The sequence below is a fragment of the Equus asinus genome, chromosome 21 (assembly GCF_041296235.1).
Source record: "Equus asinus isolate D_3611 breed Donkey chromosome 21, EquAss-T2T_v2, whole genome shotgun sequence".
NCBI classification, from domain to species: Eukaryota; Metazoa; Chordata; class Mammalia; order Perissodactyla; family Equidae; genus Equus; species Equus asinus.
In genome coordinates, this window is record NC_091810.1 from 82,918,907 (window position 1) to 82,940,445 (window position 21,539).

General features: G+C 37.8%; 1 protein-coding gene across 2 annotated transcripts in view; it reads left to right on the top strand.

Annotated features, from left to right (window-relative positions):
* PPP2R3A (protein phosphatase 2 regulatory subunit B''alpha) overlaps window positions 1-21,539 on the top strand; it is a 153,008-nt gene that overhangs the window by 114,564 nt on the left and 16,905 nt on the right. For both annotated transcript variants that reach the window (XM_044755283.2, XM_014828713.3), the window contains 3 exons: window positions 5,214-5,389; window positions 5,926-6,044; window positions 7,934-8,040. In XM_044755283.2, coding sequence (XP_044611218.2) covers window positions 5,214-5,389; window positions 5,926-6,044; window positions 7,934-8,040 — 402 coding nt within the window. The remainder of the gene's footprint in view (window positions 1-5,213; window positions 5,390-5,925; window positions 6,045-7,933; window positions 8,041-21,539) is intronic.

The following is a 21,539-nucleotide window of genomic DNA, read 5'->3' on the forward strand; positions in this document are numbered from 1 at the left end:
GACATAACACCACCCATCAGGCCATGCTGAGGTGGCATCCCACATAGCACAACTAGAAGGACCTGCAACTAGAATATATACAAATATGTACTGGGGGGCTTTGGGGAGGAGAAGAAAAGAAAAAAAAAGATTGGCAACGGATGTTAGCTCAGGTGCCAATCTTTAAAAAAAAACAGTCTGTGGGGCCAGCCAGGTGGCACAGTGGTTAAGTTCTCACATTCCGCTTCGGCAGCCCAGGTTTCGCCAGTTAGGACCCTGGGTGTGGACTTGGCACGGCTTGGCATCCACATATAAAGTAGAGGAAGATGGGCACAGATGTTAGTTAAGGGCCAGTCTTCCTCAGCAAAAAGAGGAATTGGCAGCAGATGTTACCTCAGGACTAATCTTCCTGAAAAAAAAAAACAATCTATTTTAAGTTGATAAGAACTGAAATTTGAATGCATTCTAAAGGTCTACATTTTTATTCTCCTTGCCCCCTCTCACATTTTATGTTTTTGTTGTCACAGTTTACATCTTTTTATCTTGTGTATCCCTTAACTAATTATTGTAATCATACTTATTTTTACCACTTTTGTCTTTAACCTTCATACTAGGTTTATAAATGATTAATCCACCACATTTACTATATATTTACGTTTACTAGTGACATTTATACTTTCATATGTTCTCTTGTTATTTATTAATGCTCTTTCTTTTCAGCTTAGAGAAAATCCCTTTAACATTTCTTTTAAGGCAAGTCTAGTGGTGATGAACTCCTTTAGCTTTGTTTGTCTGGAGAACTCTTTTTCTCTCCTTCAATTCTGAAGGACAACTTTGCTGGGTAGCATATTCTTCATTGGAAGGTTTTTTCTTTCAGCACTTTGAATATATCATGCCACTCCCTTCTGGCCTGCACAGTTTCTGCTGAAAAATCTGCTGATAGTCCTATGAGGGTTCCCTTGTAGATAACCAGGTTGTTTTTCTCTTGCTGCTTTTAAGATCCTCTCCTCATCTTTAACTTTTCACACTTTAATTATAATGCGTCTTGGTGTGGGTCTCTTTGGGTTCCTCTTATTTGGAACTCTATGGGCTTCCTGAATCTGGATGTCTATTTCCTTACCCATGATAGGGAAGTTCTCAGCCATTATTTTTTCAAATAAGTTTTCTTCCCCTTTCTGTCTTCTCTTTCTGGGACCTCTGTAATGCAAATGTTGGTCTGCTTGATGTTGTCCCATAAGTCCCTTAAGCTATCTTCACTTTTTTTCCTTTTTTTTTTTTTTTTTTGCTGCTCTTTTGGATAAGTTCTATGGCCCTGTCTTCAAGTTCACTGATCTTTTCTTCCGCTTCATCTAGTCTGCTGTTCAGATGTATTTTTCATTTCAATAACTGTATTCTTCAGCTCTGTGATTTCTGTTTGGTAGTTTCTTATATTTTCTGTCTCTTCACTGTGTTCATTCATTCTTCTGAGTTTGGTGAGCATCTTCATGACCATTGTTTTGAACTCTATCAGTTAAATCACTTATCTCCATTTCATTAAAGATTTTTTTCTGACCTTTTTTTCCTTCTTTAGTTTTGAACATATTCCTTTGTTTCTTCATTTTGTTTGACTCTCTTTGTTGGTTTCTATGCATTAGATGAAACAGCCACCTCTCTCCATCTTAAAGTAGTGACCTCATGTAGGAGGTGGACCTTATTATTCAACCCTGCCCCAGCTCTCAAACCTTTGTCATTGTCACAGTAGCCTATTTTATTTTCAATGTCTCCCAGTATTTGAAGGTGTGCCAAGACTTGTCAGTGTCCCAAAGAGGGAAAGGATCTCAGTCAGTACCTAGATTCAGGCAGATTAGAAGCCATATCCTCAGGCAGCAGCGTTTTTTTTTTGAAGATTGGCACCTGAGCTAACAACTGTTGCCAATCTTTTTTTTTTTTTTCTGCTTTATCTCCCCAAACCCCCCCTGTACACAGCTGTACATCTTAGCTGCAGGTCCTTCTAGTTGTGGGATGTGGGACGCTGCCTCAACGTGGCCCGACGAGCGGTGCCATGTCTGCACCCAAGATCCGAACCCTGGGCTGCCACAGCAGAGCGTGCGAACTTAACCACTCAGCCACAGAGCCAGCCCCAGGCATCAGCTTTTAAATTATGCACATATAGACAGTCTGGTGGGACTGCAAGCCTAAGCCCAGAGTTAAGTGATGTAGAGGTGTTCCCCTGAGCAGCAGTCACAAAAATTAGGGAATTAGACAAGTGTATAAGCTCCTTTCTGGGAGATATCAGCAAGCTGGAGCAGGGCAGAAGGAGAGTGCTAATATGGCATTCACCAGCCTATGTTCCCTAAAAGCACCTCCTTAGGGACCTAGATGTGTGACAGACCTGAAGCCTACCACTGAGGCTGAAGCACCAGCACAAACAAACAGGCCTCTTTCACAGAAAGACTGGAGGTATGTTTCAGTCTACTGTCTGTGCAGTGCTCTGGGTGTGGTAGCCTGCCAAGAACTGTCTGATTGATACAGTCCCGTAGGACCCAGGAATGCAAACCCCACTGGCCACCAGAGCCAGGTGATCAGGGGGTGTCCCCTGTGTGGCAGCCACAAAAACCCGGGCACCAGATGTATCTAAAAGCTCCACTCTACGAGATACTGGCACTCTGGACCACAGCAGAGGGAGGCGTGAAGATAGTGCCCACTGGCTGGAATGAGGCAGAGAGAGAGTGTAAAGATGGTATATACATACACACACACTACATATACAAACATATACATATACATATGTCATTTGCAACAACATGGATGAAACTGGAATACCTTAAGCTAAATGATATGTTAGGCACAGAAAAACAAATGCTACATGATCCTCACTTATATGTGGAATCTAAAAAATGTCAAATTCATAGAAGCAGAGAGTAGAATGGTGGTCACCAGGGGCTGGAGGTGTGGGGGAAAGGGGGACATGCTGTTCAAAGAGTATAAAGTTACAGTTATTCTTCCTACATAAGTCTAAAGATCTAATGTACAGTATGATGACTATAGTTATCAATATTGTACTGAATACTGGAAATTTGCTAAAGAGAATAGATTTCAGGTCCTCTCATCCTCTCCCTGCCAAAAAATGGTAAGTTTTGAGGAAATGATATGTTAAGTAGCTGTAGTAATTGTTCCATTATGTATGTCAAAATATCTCATTGTATACCTTAAATAAAACTTTTATTTAAAATGTTAAAAAAAATTTAATAGAATTAGCTACAATAAAAAAGTTAAACATAAAATTATTTTTTTTTATTTTTTAAAGATTGGCACCTGAGTTCACAACTGTTGCCAATCTTCTTTTCTTCCCCCCCTGCTTTTTCTCCCCAAATATCCCCAGTGTATAGTTGTATATTATAGTTGTGGGCCCTTCTAGAATTGTGGCATGTGGGACGCTACCTCAGTGTGGCCTGACAAGCAGTGCCATGTCCACGCTCAGGATCCGAACTGATGAAACCCTTGGCCACTGAAGTGGAGCGTGCAAACTTAACCACTTGGCCTTGGGGCTGGCCCCATAAAATTAATTTTAATTATATATCTTATTTAACCAAATATATCTAAAATGTTATTTCAGTATGTATTCAATATAAAAATATTCATAAAATGTCTTACTCTTTTTTCTTACTGTCTTCAAAAATCTGTTGTATATTACACTTAAAGACATCTAAAATTGGACCAGCTACCTGGCTAGTGGCTACGATACTGGACTGTGCAGATTTGAATAACAGGAGTTCCAAACAAGAGAGCATGGATAAGGGATAAAATAATTTAAGAAAATGTCCAAGAACTAAAGGATACCAGTTTCCAAATTGAGCAGGCTTTCAGAAAGCCCAGCATAGAGGAATTAGACCTAGACCAAGGCACTTCATCATGATATTTCCAAATACCAGAGACTCAGAGAAACCTCTACAGGCTTCAAAGGAAAAAAAAGAGAAAACCAGATTACAGTCAAAGGATCAGATATCAACATGTTTTAGATTTCTCAACAGTGGGTAGATAGAAGACAGTGGACTAGTGCCTTTAAAATTCTGAAGGAAAAGTATTACCAAGCTATAATTCTATAACTAGCCAGAATATCAACCCAGCTAGGAGATAGATAAAAGACATTTTCAACTACTGAAGATCTCAAAAATTATAACTGCCATGCTCCCATTTTTAGGAAGTTCCTGAAGAATGTGTTAACACCAAAAAAAGGAAGTAAACCAAGAATGAGGAAAATGTGAGATAGAAGAAACAGGAGAAAGGTGGAAAGAATCCCTAGGATGAAACTGTGAACCAGGCCTAGAAATCAACCAGTCCAGATTAGAGTAGTTCAGAAGGAACCGAGAGGGGCCAGCCCAGTGGCACAGTGGTTAAGTTCACGCATTCCACTTTGGCAGCCTGGGATTCGCTGGTTCAGATCCCAGGTACGGATATGGCACTGCTCAGCAAGCCATGCTGTGGCAGGCGTCCCACACATAAAGTAGAGGAAGATGGGCACGGATGTTAGCTCAGGGCCAGTCTTCCTCAGCAAAAAGAGGAGGATTGGCAGCAGATGTTAGCTCAGGGCTAATCTTCCTCAAAACAAAAAAAACTGATGGAGGAAATTTGAGGCCCTATCTGATAAGTGCACTTTGTACCCTAAACTCAAGTAAAAATAAAACTCACTCAAGCCACAAAAAAAAAGAAGGAACCGAGAAAGACTTTATCAAGAAAATCCAATTCATAGAATACCTGATGGGACAGATTATGGATATAGAAAACAGGCAGAGACTTTTGGCGTTGAATTAGTAAATTGTACACAGAAAACTAAGCAAATAAGAAATCAAAGAAAGATATAAAGTTATAAACTCAATGTTGAGTAATTTGAATATATTAAAAGGTTGGGAAGGACATGTAAATAAAGTGGAATCAGTCATTAAAGAGCTAAAACCTCGTCTTTCATAGTGCACAATTAATACACACTTCTTAAAAGGAGCAATAGAAGTGTCGCACCTGAAAATATAAAGATAAAAACCAAAATAATCAGGTGTTGAAACTGCTTGGTTCTGAGGAAGTGAAAGTAAAGGGAAGAAAGGGCCTGCCATGTTTTCTAACAAATTTTGTAAAACTGTGTCTCTCTAAGTCTAAAGTATACACATACATAACTTTTAAAAAGAAACATGGGCAATAATAAATCTGGGTGAAGGAAGGACCTTTACCAGGCCATTGCTAATGAGTGTCTTTATCTCCAGCATTGAGTATTGGTTCCGCTGCATGGATGTGGATGGGGATGGTGTACTCTCCATGTATGAGCTGGAGTACTTCTACGAGGAGCAGTGTGAGCGGATGGAAGCCATGGGCATTGAGCCCTTGCCATTCCATGATTTGCTGTGCCAGATGCTCGACCTGGTGAAGCCTGCCAGTGATGGTAAGATTGAGTAAAGAGCCATTTGCACTGTTCACCTATGTAACAGAGCGGGGCACATAATCCTGGATTATCCTAAATTATTTAACTTGCCAGAGTCTTCATACAGGCTTTCCAAATATAGTAGTATTTAAGTTTCTCCTTTACTGTTAGTGTAGAACCAACAATTGATGGCAAATCCTGTTAGAGAAACAGGATTTTTCCATAGAAACAGAAAGCAGATTAGTGATGGCCAGGGGCTGATGGCGGGAGTGTTGAGGGGAGACGGTGAGGGACTGCTTGAAGGGCACAGTTTCCTTTTGGGGTGAAGAAAATGTCATGTAACTTCATAGTGGTGATGGTTGACAACATTGCGAATGTACTAAAAGCCACTGAATTGTACACTTTGAAATGGTGAATTTTATGTTATGTGAATTCTACCTCAAAAAAATAGAATTTTTATATAAAGTAAACATATACACATACTTTTAAACTTCAGTAAAAGTCTTTTTCACTTGCCAAAACAGCTCTTGGAATTTACCAGATTTGTTTTTACTTAGGCAAAATAACTCTACGAGATCTGAAGAGATGCAGAATGGCTCACATCTTTTATGACACTTTCTTTAATCTGGAGAAATACTTAGACCATGAACAGAGAGATCCCTTTGCGGTCCAGAAGGTACAGTATAGTTTTAACTTCTGTATGAGGGCTACAATATCAGGGGCTTTGTGCTACAGAGAAAAATGGTCTCTGTCTACAGGAATCTCGGTCTTTAAAGAGGTAACATTTAAAACATTTCATCACATACTAAAAAGAGAGAATAAAGGACCTAGAGCACATCTCTCCTCACAGCTAATCTTCAAGTTTAGCTTACCTGCACCTGCCTATCATTGAATGAATTGTGTGGCCTTGTACTTACATAAACGTTTGAAACTATTACCAAAAAAGTTTAGAAAAAAATTTGTCCTAACTTTTAAAAATGTATCCATAGGTACATCTGTATTAGAAAGTGTATTGGGCTTGATTTAATTGTACCATACATTTCCTGGATGACATGGTAAATAGCTTTCCCTATCATAATGAAAACCAGAAGCTCTCCATGATAGACAACCTTCGGATAATATAACCCTTTTTCAGGTGTTAATGATTCCTCTACAGGTACTCTACCTAAATAGAGATGCGCACCCTTCCCCATACAAAAAAGCCTGTGGACCCTCAGAAAACACTGGATATATGATGCATATCCAGAAAAAAAACAAACAAACAAAAAGCAGAATATCACCACCTCCCCTTTTATTTCCATTTAAAAAGTAAACATTATGTTGATAGAAAAGCACTATTTCATTTGAGTCCTACAGGAGTACAACTACAGGAAACGTTCACAGTCTTTTCTTTTTCTTTTCCATTTTGCATAACTGTTTGACCTAAATAGTACTAAGAATCAGAAGATCACCTTCTAAAAACAAATACTCTGCACCTGCTCTTGGGGCATATGAAGGTGCATTATCACTAGCCGAAAGTCAGTATTATATTTCATTGAATTTAAGATTCCCCATTATTTTATATACCTTTAAGCAAGAAAGAAACACTGCCAATTGTAAGTCTAAGATGCATGCCAATTTCAGAGATGTTAAAAGGGTGGGATGGGGATTCTTAAAATGGATTAAATATAGTAATTAACACATTCTGTGGTCAATATTTAGGTACTTGCATTCTTCTAGACATAACTAACCTTACATCCTAGGGCACTGCTAACTCATTTTCATCACAGAAAAATATCATTTTACCTGAAACATATAAACCATGATGCTGTTCATATTGTAGAAGGAAAAGAAAATGTATGGCCTTTTCCCCCTTCACTTCTTTTATTTGCGTTATAAATTTTACTTTTAAATCTTTACATTTAAATTTTACTTTTCTTTATAAGAGGTAGTAATTATCAATATCTGTTCCGATCTGCAAAGAACATTATTAATCAGAACATACTCAGTAAATTCAGGCACTATGTTGAAGAGACACTGGTTATACAGAGATGAAAAAGACTCAGTATATAAAGAATGAGTATGTAGAGATGAAAAAGACCGAAGAGGAAGAGGTGACAATCGACCTATATAGTATAGCGAAAGAAAGGATTTGGAGGAAAAAGGGCTGTTTCCAGGAAGATGACACAGATGACATGGTGTCTAAAGTGGCTTTTAAAGAAGCAATAAAAATTGGCCAGAGGAAGAGAAAGCACTATTTCAAGTGGGTATATGTACATTACAAGTCTCTTCAGATAGCTGCTATGCAAAGTGCCAAGGGAGAAGGGGCCAGAGAAGGGTCTCTGATTACAACACTAAGGGATCTAGACCTAAAGAATCCAGCTCCTGAACACTTGATTATAATTTTGTGATTGGAGGTGTAGAAAGTCACTTTAGGAGCGTTACTTTAGAATTCTTTTAACATGTTGAAATGAAACATTTTTCAGATAGGTTTTTTTCAGTGATATACAACATTTGTGATGACCTGTCTCCAGTTCTTTACCTTTGATGATTTTTGTTTCCTGTTGGTGTCCTCTTTCCAATCAGGACGTTGAGAATGATGGGCCTGAGCCCTCCGACTGGGACAGGTTTGCTGCTGAGGAGTATGAGACTCTTGTAGCAGAGGAGTCTGCCCAAGCACAGTTCCAGGAAGGGTGAGTCTCCCTCTGTCTTGTAGAACTTTTCTAACAGGGTAACCATATCAGGAATATTCAAACCATCTTAAAAAATCAAGGGGCCAGCCCAGTGGCATAGTGTTTAAGTTTGCACGCTCTGCTTTGGCAGCCCAGGGTTCTCAGGTTTGGATCCTGGGTGCAGACCTACACATCACTCATCAGGCCATGCTGGGACGGCATCCACATGCAAAATGGAGGAGGATTGGCATGGATGTTAGCTCCGGGCCGATCTTCCTCACCAAAAAAAAAACCAAGCTAGTAATCCTTTCCTGTTTTTGCCATTTTTGAATATCATAAAAATGAGTAACCAATTTTATTGAATGAATATTTTACCCAGCAGTCTTCTCTTCCCTTCTTCACTAATTTCCTGGAAAGTGTTCTCATGTCCCATTTCCTTTAATAGAGTTGTACCTTTCAATGGAAACTAAGATCACTACTACTTTGTTAGTGATGTTAATAAACTCAGTAAATACAGGAGGAGGCTGAAAGAACTGAAGCTCTTTTAAACAATAAAGATGATCATGTTTAAAACAAATCTTTCATACATGGTTTTATGCATTCAACCCTGAACAGGAAGTGACTTCTACAAAGAATTCATAATAGTCAGGCTATAATTCCATAAGGGTACCATAGTAAGAAATTAAACTGAGATTTTCACTGCTTAGAACATTCCAGAAACTTTATAATTTGCTGGCTCTTCCCGTCATCTTTTAGCAATTCCTTTAGCAGTTCTTCTAATTCTTCCTTAGTCATTGTTTCTCTAAAGCTCTCAGTTAATCCTTATTATTAATGTAATGCATTTTTTGAATAGGCAGTACATTCATATGATTTAATATTCAAAGAAACAAAAGAATAAATATTAAAAAGTTTCCTACTACCAAGTTCTCCTCCCCAGAAGCAACCACTGTTATCATTTTCTTGTGTACCCTTCCAAAGACACTCTCATACACACACACATTTACACACACGTATGTGTATATATATAAAAGAAAATACACATACTTTTTTTCTTTCTTTTTTCTCTTACATACATGATAGCATACTGTATTCATTGTTTGGTCCCTTGCTTTTTTCCACATTTGTATAAAGTTTCTGCTATAAAAGATGAGTAAGTTCTAAAGATCTGTTGTACAACATAGTACCTATAGTTAAAAATATGGCATTGTGCACTTTAAAATATGTTAAGAGGATAGATCTCATGTTAAGTATTCCTACCCAAAAAAGCCACAAAAGAACACAAGGAAATTTTGGGAGGTGATGGATATGTTTAGTACCTTGATTGTGGTACAGTTGTATGCTTATGTCCAAATTCATCAAGATGTATTCATTAAATGTGTATAATTTTTTGTATATCAATTAAATCTCAATAAACCTAAAAATAACAAAGATTGGGAGAACAACATGGTGAACTTGTATTTTATGATCACTGAGGTATAAATGAGGCTTCACAAACATTTTTGGGGCCTTGAGTGTATGAAGAAAAAGAACTAATACAAGAATAACTTAAGGTTGGAGGAAAAAAACAATAAATTGGAGGTTATTCCACAGATGTATCGAATGAATGTTCTAAGTTTTTACAGCTGTGTGATATTCCACTGTAGAGTTATACCATTATTTTACAATCCTCTGCTCATGGACATTATATTTCTAATATCTCACTATTAGAAATATAACGTTGCAATAAATAGTCTTATATAAATGTCATTTTATACATACATAGGATAAATTTCTAGAAGTGTAGCAAATAGCATACTTGCAAAGACATAGGAGGATTTTAGAGAAACTAACAAGAAATGATGCAGACACACAGAACCAGAATGGTGGGGAGCCATTTCCATCCCTCAGCCTAAAAGGACAAGGGAAGGAAACCATCACCAGAACCCAAAGAGAGTAACTATATGGAGAGGGTCACCCGACAGGACTTTTCACCTCCAGTAAGGGGATTTAACCAACCTATGGCAACCCAGCTGAGAGACAGCTGCTAGAGTAAATACCCAGTGTCATTCTCCTCATATCCTTCAGTATCCTGCTGGCACATCTGACTGGCTTCCACCCACAAACCAGAAGACAAGAGACCCCACTGATAGGATCCTTTTGGGTCAGCCTCCTGGGGCACAGAGCTAGGGGGAGAGTAGATCTAGAGGATAAACAGAAAATGTCCAGCTCAGTAGATAACATCAAATAGTCCTCCATTGAGATTTTAGTATTTTTCACCCCTACTGTGAAGTTTTTAATATCTTTATAAAAGTACTGAAGAAGCCATCTCCAAACCACTTTCTCTAATCTGGAGATTTCCTTAATATGCTTAGCCACAAAACTGGGGTCTCATTTTTATGTCAATGACCTAGAAACCCTTAAAGTCATTCATCATCCACTGATTATCTTAAGCCTGACTGCATCAGTAGAAGAGACAGGAAGCAAGTGGATTCACAAGCATGACAAAGTTTTTTGGCATTGAACTCCCTTAGTAAGAATTAGGGTAAGTTTACTGATCTTATGGAGCACCATCACTACTGTTGAGAACATGTGTGGATGTTTATAATGGTAAAAAATTGGAAAAAATCTAAGTAATAGGAAGATTAATAAAATTTTCCTACATTTACAGAGTGTAATCCCATGTAACCATTAAAAATCATTTTGTGGATTTATATTTCTTGACTACCATAAAGAAAAAGTAGGGACATGGAAGAAGGCTTTGAAAGATCAAGTAAAATGGAATAGAAAAGAAAAATAAAGTATCAGAAAGAAAATTAGGTCTATGTAAGGAAAACCAAAGGGATCTAACTTATATGTATTAGACAACACAGCAGATAGAATAGAGAAAAAATATATTCAAAGATAATAGAAAGGGTTTTATGAAATAAAAGAAGATCTGGGGGCCAGCCCGCTGGCGTAGTGGTTAAGTTCATATGCTCCACTTTGGTGGCCCAGGGTTCGCAGGTTCAGATCCCAGGCACCGACCTACACACCACTCATCAAGCCATGCTGTAGCAGCGTCCCACATACAAAATAGAGGAAGACTGGCACAGATGTTAGCTCAGCAACAATCTTGCTCAAGCGAAAAAAGAGGAAGATTGGCAACAGATGTTAGCTCAGGACCAAGGTTCCTCACAAAAAAAAAGATCTGAATCTGAAAGGTCAGAAGTCACACCATACTCCAGGAAGTACTGATAATGAGTGACCCTAGATATGTGAGGTGAATTTACCAGAATTCAGAGATAAATAAAAGTGTATTTGGGGGTTTTTTTCCATTTTTTAAAAATGCAAGTCACCAGACAAGGGGGAAAAAATCAGCCTTGCTTCAGATAACTCCACAGTGAAAATGAATACCAGAAGACCATGAAACAATATTTACATCTTTCTCAGAGAAAGAAATTCTATACTCCAAAATTTTATACTAACCCAAGATGACATTCAAGCATGAAAACACAAATGAATACTTTCAGACATGTAAGAGCTAGAGGGAATATAGCACCCATGAGCTAGTCTTTAAAAAGGACATAATCATAAAATTAAGAGACGAACCAAACTTAAGACCTCTGAAATGGAGCAGCCATGGTGGAAAAGAAATAATAGTGAGCATTCAGTCCATTTAGATGTAGAAAGGATAGAGATCAGAACGTAATATTCTGGAAAAAATAATGTAACTAAAACTGGGATGTAGAGAGGGGGAAGAAATCTTTGTGCAAGTTTCATTAGCAGGGACTCAACAGATACCCTCTAAAGCTGATAAGTCAAGTTGAGTGTTTAAGAACATTAATTTAAAACACTTGAAAAACCAAAGCTAGACTCTAAATATTCTAATTCAATTAGAAAACATGTACACACACACAAAAAAACACAGACTACACAGGGTAAACTAAAGATGACAGAACTAAGGCAAATATTTTTAGATCAGTGAATATAAATGGAATAAACTCACTTATTAAAAGAAAAGGATTCAATTATGGAATGACAACAAAGGTTGAATAAAAAAGAATGAACACCTAAAAAAATCTGTCCTGATAATGTCAGATTTTTGAAGCAAAAACTCCAAAAAGAAAAAGAAAGGTGGAGAAATTGAAACCTATTATCTGTAGCCACTGTAAACTATTCCCTAAGAACAGATAAAATACCTTTGTGGTTTATTGTCCACAGACCATTTACAAAATATACATATTAGGCCACAAACAAAACTTCAGTGGACTTCTAAACAGTAACAGTAATACAGACTAACTTCTCATTTCAAGGAGGTGGATTGAAAGCAGACTTCAGTTTCCTCACACCATATAAAAGTAAGAGCTACAGGGCACCACTTAAAATAAGAAGAGGACCTTTCAGTGGACTAAAAGGAAAAAAGCAGACAGGATCATGTTAAAGAGGGAGGCAGGAGCCAGCCCACGGCCGAGTGGTTAAGTTCACGCGCTCTGCTTCAGCGGCCCAGGGTTTTGCTGGTTTGGATCCTGGGCACGGACATGGCACCACTCGTCAGGCCATGCTGAGGCAGCATCCCACATGCCACAACTAGAAGGACCCACAACTAAAATATACAATTATGTTCTGGGGGGATTTGGGGAGAAAAAAGCAGAAAGAAAAAAAAAAGATTGGCAACAGCTGTTAGCTCAGGAGCCAATCTTTAAAAAAAAACAAAAAAACAAAAAAAGAGGGAGACAGAGCTTAGGTTCTGTGCAGGAGGATGTAGAAGATAATTGCTACAGGTAAAGGGAGCAACACTTTAGGATGATCCATACCTGAATTTCACTGAAACGAAGAGCAAGAGGGAGACCAGAAAAAGAAGCATCCAGGTAGGTCAAACCCTATATATCCCATCCTACACCTAAAGGAAAGACAAAAGCAGTACATGTGGGATCTTGGAATGGAGAAAGCACAGCCACTGAAATATCCATACACCAGCAGCATGGCCCATCCATCCCCCTGTCCTCAATGAAAACACTAGCAACCCCATATTGCCCCCCCACCAAGCAGCCAGTCAAACAGAGGCAGCAATCTGTTCTCAACTAGATAGAAAAGTGGACAAATGTCAAACAGTTGACAAATATCAATAAAATACTCAACAAATGGAAGAACTTTCACACTTGGAAGGAGACTGACTACAGCAATCAGAACAAGACATCAAAATGAGTTTTTTACTAATTTTAGAGAAGAGAGAACATTGCACTCTTAAAGTAGGACTACCAGTTTCTTGGAAATGAAAAGAAAAAAATTTTAAATGAAAACCACAATCATTGAGCTGAGTGATAGAATGGACACATCTGAAAAGTTTTTGATTTGGAATGTTGACTGTGATGCTGGAGTAAAAACAATCCTTGTAGAAACCAGTAGAAATAATAGCCAGATAATTTCCAGAATTTTAGCTGTTTAAACAAATAGAATTATACACACAGGAAAAGGAATCAGCAAATTTTTTCTGGCCAGGTAGTAAATGTTTTAGGCTTTGCAGGTCTCTATCACAACTACTTAGCCCATTGTGGTATGAAAGTAGCCATAGATAATATGAAGCAAATGAATGCGGCTGTGTTCCAATAAAATTTTAATACTAGCCACTGACATATTAACTTCATATCATTTTCATGTCATTAAATATTCTTTTAATTTTTTTTTGAAATGTAAAAACGTAAAACTATTCTTAGCTCATGGGCCATACCAAAACAAGTGACGAGACAGATCTGGCTCACAGATTGTAGTTTGCCATTCCCTGTACTAGAGGTAAATTTTGGAACATAAGAAATAGAGAAAAACTGAAAATCTACCATAGAGAAAAAACAGATTTCCCACAAAGTGAACACAAAAAGAAATGGAACGATATCATTCAAATACAGCAAAGAAAATAACTTTGTACCTAGAATTCTGTCCCTATTTAAATGTGAGGGCAAAATAAAGACATTTTCAGACATTCAGAGATGCAAAAAGTTTACCACCCACCGATTATCTGTGAAAGAAATATTAAACAGTATTCTCCAGCAAGAAAGTGAATGTATCCTAGAGGAATACTGGGATGCAAGAAACAATCCTGAGCAAGAAAATTAGTAAAATTTCTCTTAGAACTAGGTAAATATTGATGATAGATACTGTTAACATAAGAGGAAAAGGAGAAAACGGTAATCTGTAATGAATCTTTACTAAAGTGGAAAATATAGACAGTGATATATTTCTCTAACAATGGCTAAAGTATGTTAGAAATTTAACGTCAATCTCTAAAAGAATAAAAATGGAAAACTTTCTGATCACTTTTAGAAAAAGACAATAGGTTATTAATGCGAAGAAATTTAGTAAAGAAAACTCAATCTAGGAGTGATGTCAGCAGCATGGTGGCGTGAGCTCACCTGGGACTCTCCCCTCCAAATTACAACCAAAAAGAGCAACTGCTTTCCAACCAAGAAAAAAATCCTAATAACAGAAATCGTTGGAGACCCAGAGCAGCCAAATGACAGAGGGCAGAGAGGCTGGAGCTGCCCTTGGAGGAGCTGGAACCAGGTAGGAGAGAACTTCGTTCCCTCCCCTAGAGACTGGGATCGCGGCTGCAGCTGAGGGAAGGAGCGGGGGAAGGGCTGTGCATCTGGGGATCATCCAGGACTCCCACCGCCCATGCAGTGGAAACCCTCTGACAGGGGAAAGCTTTTGCCTGGGGGAACCCCAGGAGCCAGGGCCCCAGGAGACCAGAGAGCAAGAGCTGCTTGAAATCGAGGTCTGCGTGCGACAGAAAGTGCCCCTCCTCCTCCAACCCACGCTGTGCACCCGCATCGCCGCTGAAGGCAGACGGCTCAGAATGTGTGGCTCTGGACCCCCATCTAGTGGCAACAGGCTCTAACTGCAACTGAATAATAGCATCATGTGCAAAAACCGCTCCTCTACCATCCAGCAATTTATAAAAGCTCCAGTCCGAAGGAAAACAGTAAAAATACAGAAGTATGCCCTGAGGATTTGGAAATAGGTAAACTAAGTGAAGATGAGTTCAAAATAACTATCATCACAATACTCAATGAGGTAAAGGGACATATGGAGAAACAACTCAACGAGTTCTGGAGTTACTTCACAAAAGAGATTGAAACTATAAAGGAGAATCAATCAGAAATACTAGAGATGAAAAATACAGTGGATCAGAAAAAATAGAATACAGATTCCCTGAATGCCCATGTAGACACCATAGAGGAGCAAATCAAAGCATAATCAAAGATAGACAGGCTGAATGGCTCCAGACAGAGGAAGAAAGAGAACTAAGAATTTAAAAAAACTGAAGAAAATCTCAGAGAAATAGCTGACTCAATGAGAAAATGCAACTTAAGAATAATCAGAATTCCTGAAGGCATGCAAAAGGAAAATGGAGCAAAAGGTGTACTCAACGAAATAATAGAAGAGAACTTCCCAAATCTAGGGATTGAGAGAGGAATGTGTGTGGAGGAAGCTTTCAGATCTCCTAGATTTGTCAATGTAAAAAGACCTACTGCAAGGCATACAGTAGTAAAAATGGCAAAAAATGAATGACAAAGAAAGAATACTGAGGGCAGCAAGGCAGAAGAAAAGAACCTACAAAGGAACCCCTATCAGTCCTTCAGCAGATTTCTCTACAGAAACCTTACAAGCTAGGAGAGATGGGAGTGACATATTCAAAATTTTAAAGGATAAAAATCTTCATCCAAGAATACTTTATCCAGCAAAAATATCCTTCACATATGAGGGAGAAATTAAATCTTTTCCAGACAAACAAAAGCTAAGGGATTTTGTAGTCACACGACCTCCACTACAAGAAATCCTCAAGAAGGTTCTCATACCTGAAATAAGAAAAAAAGGGAGAAAGGGGTCACAAAACACAGAGCAGGGAGACAGATAGAATCTGAATAGAATAGCAAATATTCAACTATAGCATTAGGATAAAGGGAAGTAAATCACCAAAGCAAAGACAGTCTTATCACTCTAACCACAAACTCACAACACAAAGTGGAGTAAGAGATGAAAATAATAATTTAGGAGGGGAGAAGGAAAGGAACTGAAACAGTCTAGGCTAAGAAAGCAAGAGACCACCAGAAAATGGACTATGTTATACATGAGATTCTGAATACAAACTTCAGGGTAGCCACTAAACTGAAAAACAGAACAGAGACTCAAAATATAAATAAGGAAAAATCTAAGAAACCCAGTATAAGAAATTGCAGAAGTCAATGGGTAGGCTAAAACATACAGGATGAGAAACAAAGGAAACACAGGAAAACTGGAAAACGAGCCACAGAATGACAGCATTAAGCCCTCATGCATCAATACTCACCCTCAATGTAAACGGATTGAACTCTCCAATAAAAAGACACAGAGTGGCAAAATGGATTAAAGAACGAGATCCTACAATTTGTTGCCTCCAGGAAACACACCTCAGCTCCAAGGACAAACACAGGCTCACAGTGAAGGGGTGGAAGACAATAGTACAAGCTAATAGCAAACAGAAGAAAGCAGGTGTCACAATACTTATATCAGACAAAGCAGACTTCAAGATGAGGCAGGTAAAGAGAGACATAGAGGGCCAATATATAATGACCAAAGACACACTTCATCAAGAAGAAATAACGCTTATAAATATCTATGCAACCAACACAGGAGCACCAAAGTTCATAAAGCAACTATTAACAAACCTAAAACAAAATATCAAAAATAACACAATAATAGTAGGGGGACCTCAACACCCCACTCACATCAATGGACAGATCATCCAGACAGAAAATCAACAAAGAAACAGTGGAGCTAAATGAAAAGCTAAAACACTTGGCCTTAATAGACATATATAGAACACTTCACCCAAAAACAGCAGAATATACATTCTTCTCAAGTGCGCATGGAACATTCTCAAGGATAGACCATATGTTGGGAAACAGGGCTAACCTCTACAAATTTAAAAAAATTTAAATAATAACAAGCATCTTCTCTGATCATAATGCTATAAAGCTACAAATTAATTACAAGAAAAAAGCTACGAAAGGCACAATGATGTGGAGACTAAACAATATGCTATTGAACAAGCAATGGATCATTGAAGAAATTAAAGAAGAAATCAAAAAATACCTGGAGACAAATGAAAATGACAACATGCCATACCACCTCATATGGGATGCAGCAAAAGCTGTATTAAGAGGAAAATTCATCGCAATACAGGCACATCTTAACAAACAAGAAAAATCCCAAATAAGCAATCTTAAACTACACCGAACTGAATTAGTGAAAGAACAAACAAAGCCCAAAGTCAGCAGAAGGAGAGAAATAATAAAAATCAGAGCAGAAATAAATGCTATTGAAACTAAAAAGGCAGTTGAAAGGATCAATGAAACAAAGAGCTGGTTCTTTGAGAAGAAATTGACAAACTCCTAGCCAGACTTACAAAGAAAAAAAGAGAGAAAGCTCAAATAAACAAAATCAGAAATAAAGGAGGAGAAATAACAACAGACTTTGCAGAAATACAGTGGATTATAAGAGAATACTACAAAAGCTAGATGCCAGCAGAATGGATAACCTAGAGGAAATGGACAAATTCTTGGACTCCTACAATCCCCCAAAGCTTAGTCAAGAAGCAGCAGACAATTTCAACAGACCAATCACAAGGAAAGAGATTGAAACAGCCATCAAAAGCATCCCAAAGAATAAATCCCCAGGACCAGATGGCTTGCCTGGGGAACTCTACCAAACTTTCAGAGTGCATTTAATACCTATCCTTTTCAAGCTATTCCAAAAAATTAGGGAGGATGGAACACTTCCTAACACATTCTACGAGGCTAACATCATGCTGATACCAAAGCCTGACAAGGACAGCACGAAAATGGAGAACTACAGGCCAATATCACTGAGGAACATAGATGCAAAAATTCTCAACAAAATTTTGGCAACCAGACCTCAGCAATTCATCAAAAGCATCAAACATCATGATCAAGTGGGATTCATATCAGGGACACAGGGATGGTTCAACACCTGCAAATCAATCAACCTGATATGCCACATCAACAAACTGAGGAATAAAAACCACATGATCATCTCAGTAGATGCAGAGAAAGCATTTGACAAGATCCAACAGCCATTTATGATAAAAACTCTGAAGAAAATGGGGATAGAAGGGAACTACCTCAACATAATAAAGGCCATAGATGACAAATCCACAGCCAACAACATACTCAGTGGGCAAAAACTGAGCACCATCCCCCTGAAAACAGGAATGAGACAAGGATGCCCTCTATCACCACTCTTATTTAACACAGTACTGGAGGTTTGGGCCAGAGCAATTAGGCAAGAAAAGGGAATCAAAGGAATCCAAACAGGGAAGAAGTGAAACGCACTCTTTGCAGACAACATGATCTTATATATAGAAAACCCCAAAGAATCCATTGGAAAATCTTTAGAAGTAATCAACAACTCCAGCAAAGTTGCAGGGTATAAAATCAATTTACATAAATCAGTAGCATTTCTATACTCTAATAACGAACTAACAGAAAAACAACTCAAGAACACAATACCATTCAAAATCGCAACAAAAAGAATAAAATACCTCAGGGTGAATTTAACTAAGGAAGTGAAAGACTTATACAACGAAAATTACAAGGCTTTTCTGAAAGAAATGGATGACGACATAAAGAGATGGAAAGATATTCCATGTACATGGATTGGAAGAATAAACATAGTTAAAATGTCCATTCTACCTAAAGCAATCTACAGATTCAGCGCCATCCCAATCAGAATCCCAATGACATTCTTTACAGAAATAGAACAAAGAATCCTAAAATTCATATGGGGCAACAAAAGACCACAAATTGCTAAAGCAATCCTGAGAAGAAAGAACACAGCTGGAGGCATCACAACCCCTGACTTCAAAACATACTACAAAGCAACAGTAATCAAAACAGCATGGTACTGGTACAGAAACAGGTGCACAGATCAATGGAACAGAATTGAAAGTCCAGAAATAAAACCACACATCTAAGGACAGCTGATCTTCAACAAAGGAGCTGAGGGCATACAATGGAGAAAAGAAAGTCTTTTCAACAAATGATGCTGGGAAAACTGGAAAGCCACATGTGAAAGAATGAAAATTGACCATTCTTTTTCACCATTCACCAAAATAAACTCAAAATGGATCAAAGACCTAAAGCTGAGACCTGAAACCATAAGGCTTCTAGAAGAAAACGTAGGCAGTACACTCTTTGACATCAGTATTAAAAGGATCTTTTCAGACACCATGTCTTCTCAGACAAGGGAAACAATAGAAAGAATAAACAAATGGGACTTCATCAGACTAAAGAGCTTCTTCAAGGCAAAGGAAAACAGGATTGAAATAAAAAAACAACCCACTGACTGGGAAAAAATATTTGCAAGTAATACATCCGACAAAGGCTTAATATCCATAATATATAAAGAACTCACACAACTCAACAACAAAAAATCAAACAACCCGATCAAAAAATGGGCAGGAGACATGAACAGACATTTCTCCAAAGAAGATAAACAGATGGCCAATAGGCACTTGAAAAGATGTTCATCATCACTGTGCATGAGGGAAATACAAATCAAAACTACACTAAGATATCACCTTACACCCATTAGAATGACAAAAATAACTAAAACAAATAGTAACAAATGTTGGAGAGGTTGTGGAGAAAAAGGATCCCTCATACACTGCTGGTGGGAATGCAAACTGGTGCAGCCACTATGGAAAACAGTAGGGAGATGCCTCAAAACATTAAAAATAGAACTACCATATGATCCAGCTATCCCACTAGTAGGTATCTATCCAAAGAACCTGAAATCAGCAATTCCAAAAGTCCCATGCACCTCTATGTTCATTGCAGCATTATTTACAATAGCCAAGACGTGGAAGCAACCTAAGTGCCCATCAACAGATGATTGGATAAAGAAGATGTGGTGTGTGTGTATACACACACACACACACACACACACACACACACACTGGAATACTACTCAGCCATAAAAAAGAAGAAAATCGTCCCATTTGCAACAACATGGACGGACCTTGAGGAAATTGTTATGTTAAGTGAAATAAGCCAGATAGAGAAGGACAATCTCTGTATGACTCCACTCACATGAGGAATTTAAACATGTGGACAAAGAGAACAGATTAGTGGCTACCAGGGGAAAGCTGGGGTGGGGGGTGGGCACAAAGGGTGAACGGGTGCACCTACAACACGACTGGCAGACAATAATGTACAACTGAAATTTTATAAGACTGTAACCTGTCATTAACTCAATAAAAAAAATAAAAAACAAACAAAAAAGAAAACTCAATCTACTAAAACACAAGTATGTTAATCAGCAAGTGACCTAAACCCTAAACTCAACTCCAACTGCCACAAGCAAAAAAAAAAAGCATAAGCAAAAAGGAAGTTATTGGCTCATAGAACAGAATAGTCCAAGGATAGTACTGACTTCAGTGACTCAGATTTTATCTCTTTCATCTTTTAGATAATGATTTTCTTTCATTCTTCAGCAAATTTTTCATATGTGGTAGCAAGATGATCACCTGATAGCTTCAAGTTCAAATAAAAGAGAAAATCCCTTTCTCACAAGTTCCAACAAAAGTCCACAATTTGTGTCCTTTTTACTGTAATTGGCTTGATTTGAGTCCAATCCCTAAACCAACTCCTCAAGGAGTTAGGCTGAGAACTAAGCTTGGACATGAGTCAAGTCCATCAAAACAAGATGTTTTCCCAAGGAAAACTGGGGAACTCAGAGAATATGGCCAGAAAAAGGAGGAGTGGTATAGTGAAAAAGAGAACAACACATGTGCACCACAGGAAGGAAGAAGAGACAAAAAGGTAAAGAGAGTATAAAATAAATAGCCAGAATAAGTCCAGATATGGTATCAATCACAAAACTCAAATTGAATTAAAAATCCAATGGAATACTATTCTTAAGATTCATACCTAACACAGTCGAATAGTAACGAGAAAATAAGGTATGGCAATATTAATGAGACAAATAGAATTCAAAGCTTGAAAAGAGACTTATCAGTATTTCAACAATTGGCCATGAGAATAAGTTATGAACTTTATGCAATATGTAAAACAAATCTGATAGAAAAACAGGGAAAAAATTGACAAATCCAGTCATGTAAAATCAACAAATCAAATAGGCCAAAAAAATAAGAATATAGAATTAGTAAGCTTTCACAGAGGTACTCAAAAGTATACTTGGTATCCAACAAATACATGTGAACCACCACAAAAGTGCCTGTTTATTAAGCCACAAAGGTAATTACAACAAATTTCTTTTAATTGATAGCATATAGGCCACAATTATTATTTAAAATGTAACCAGAAATTAATAACAAAAAACAACAAAATGCACATATCTGGGAAGTTAAAATTTTTTTTAATTTAAAATAACTGTTAAGCTAAAGAGGAACTCAAAATACAAATTATACTCTTTTTAGAACCAGGTAAGGAAAGCATTATATTTATTAGAATCTACAGGATATGGACAAGGGGAAATTTGTAACT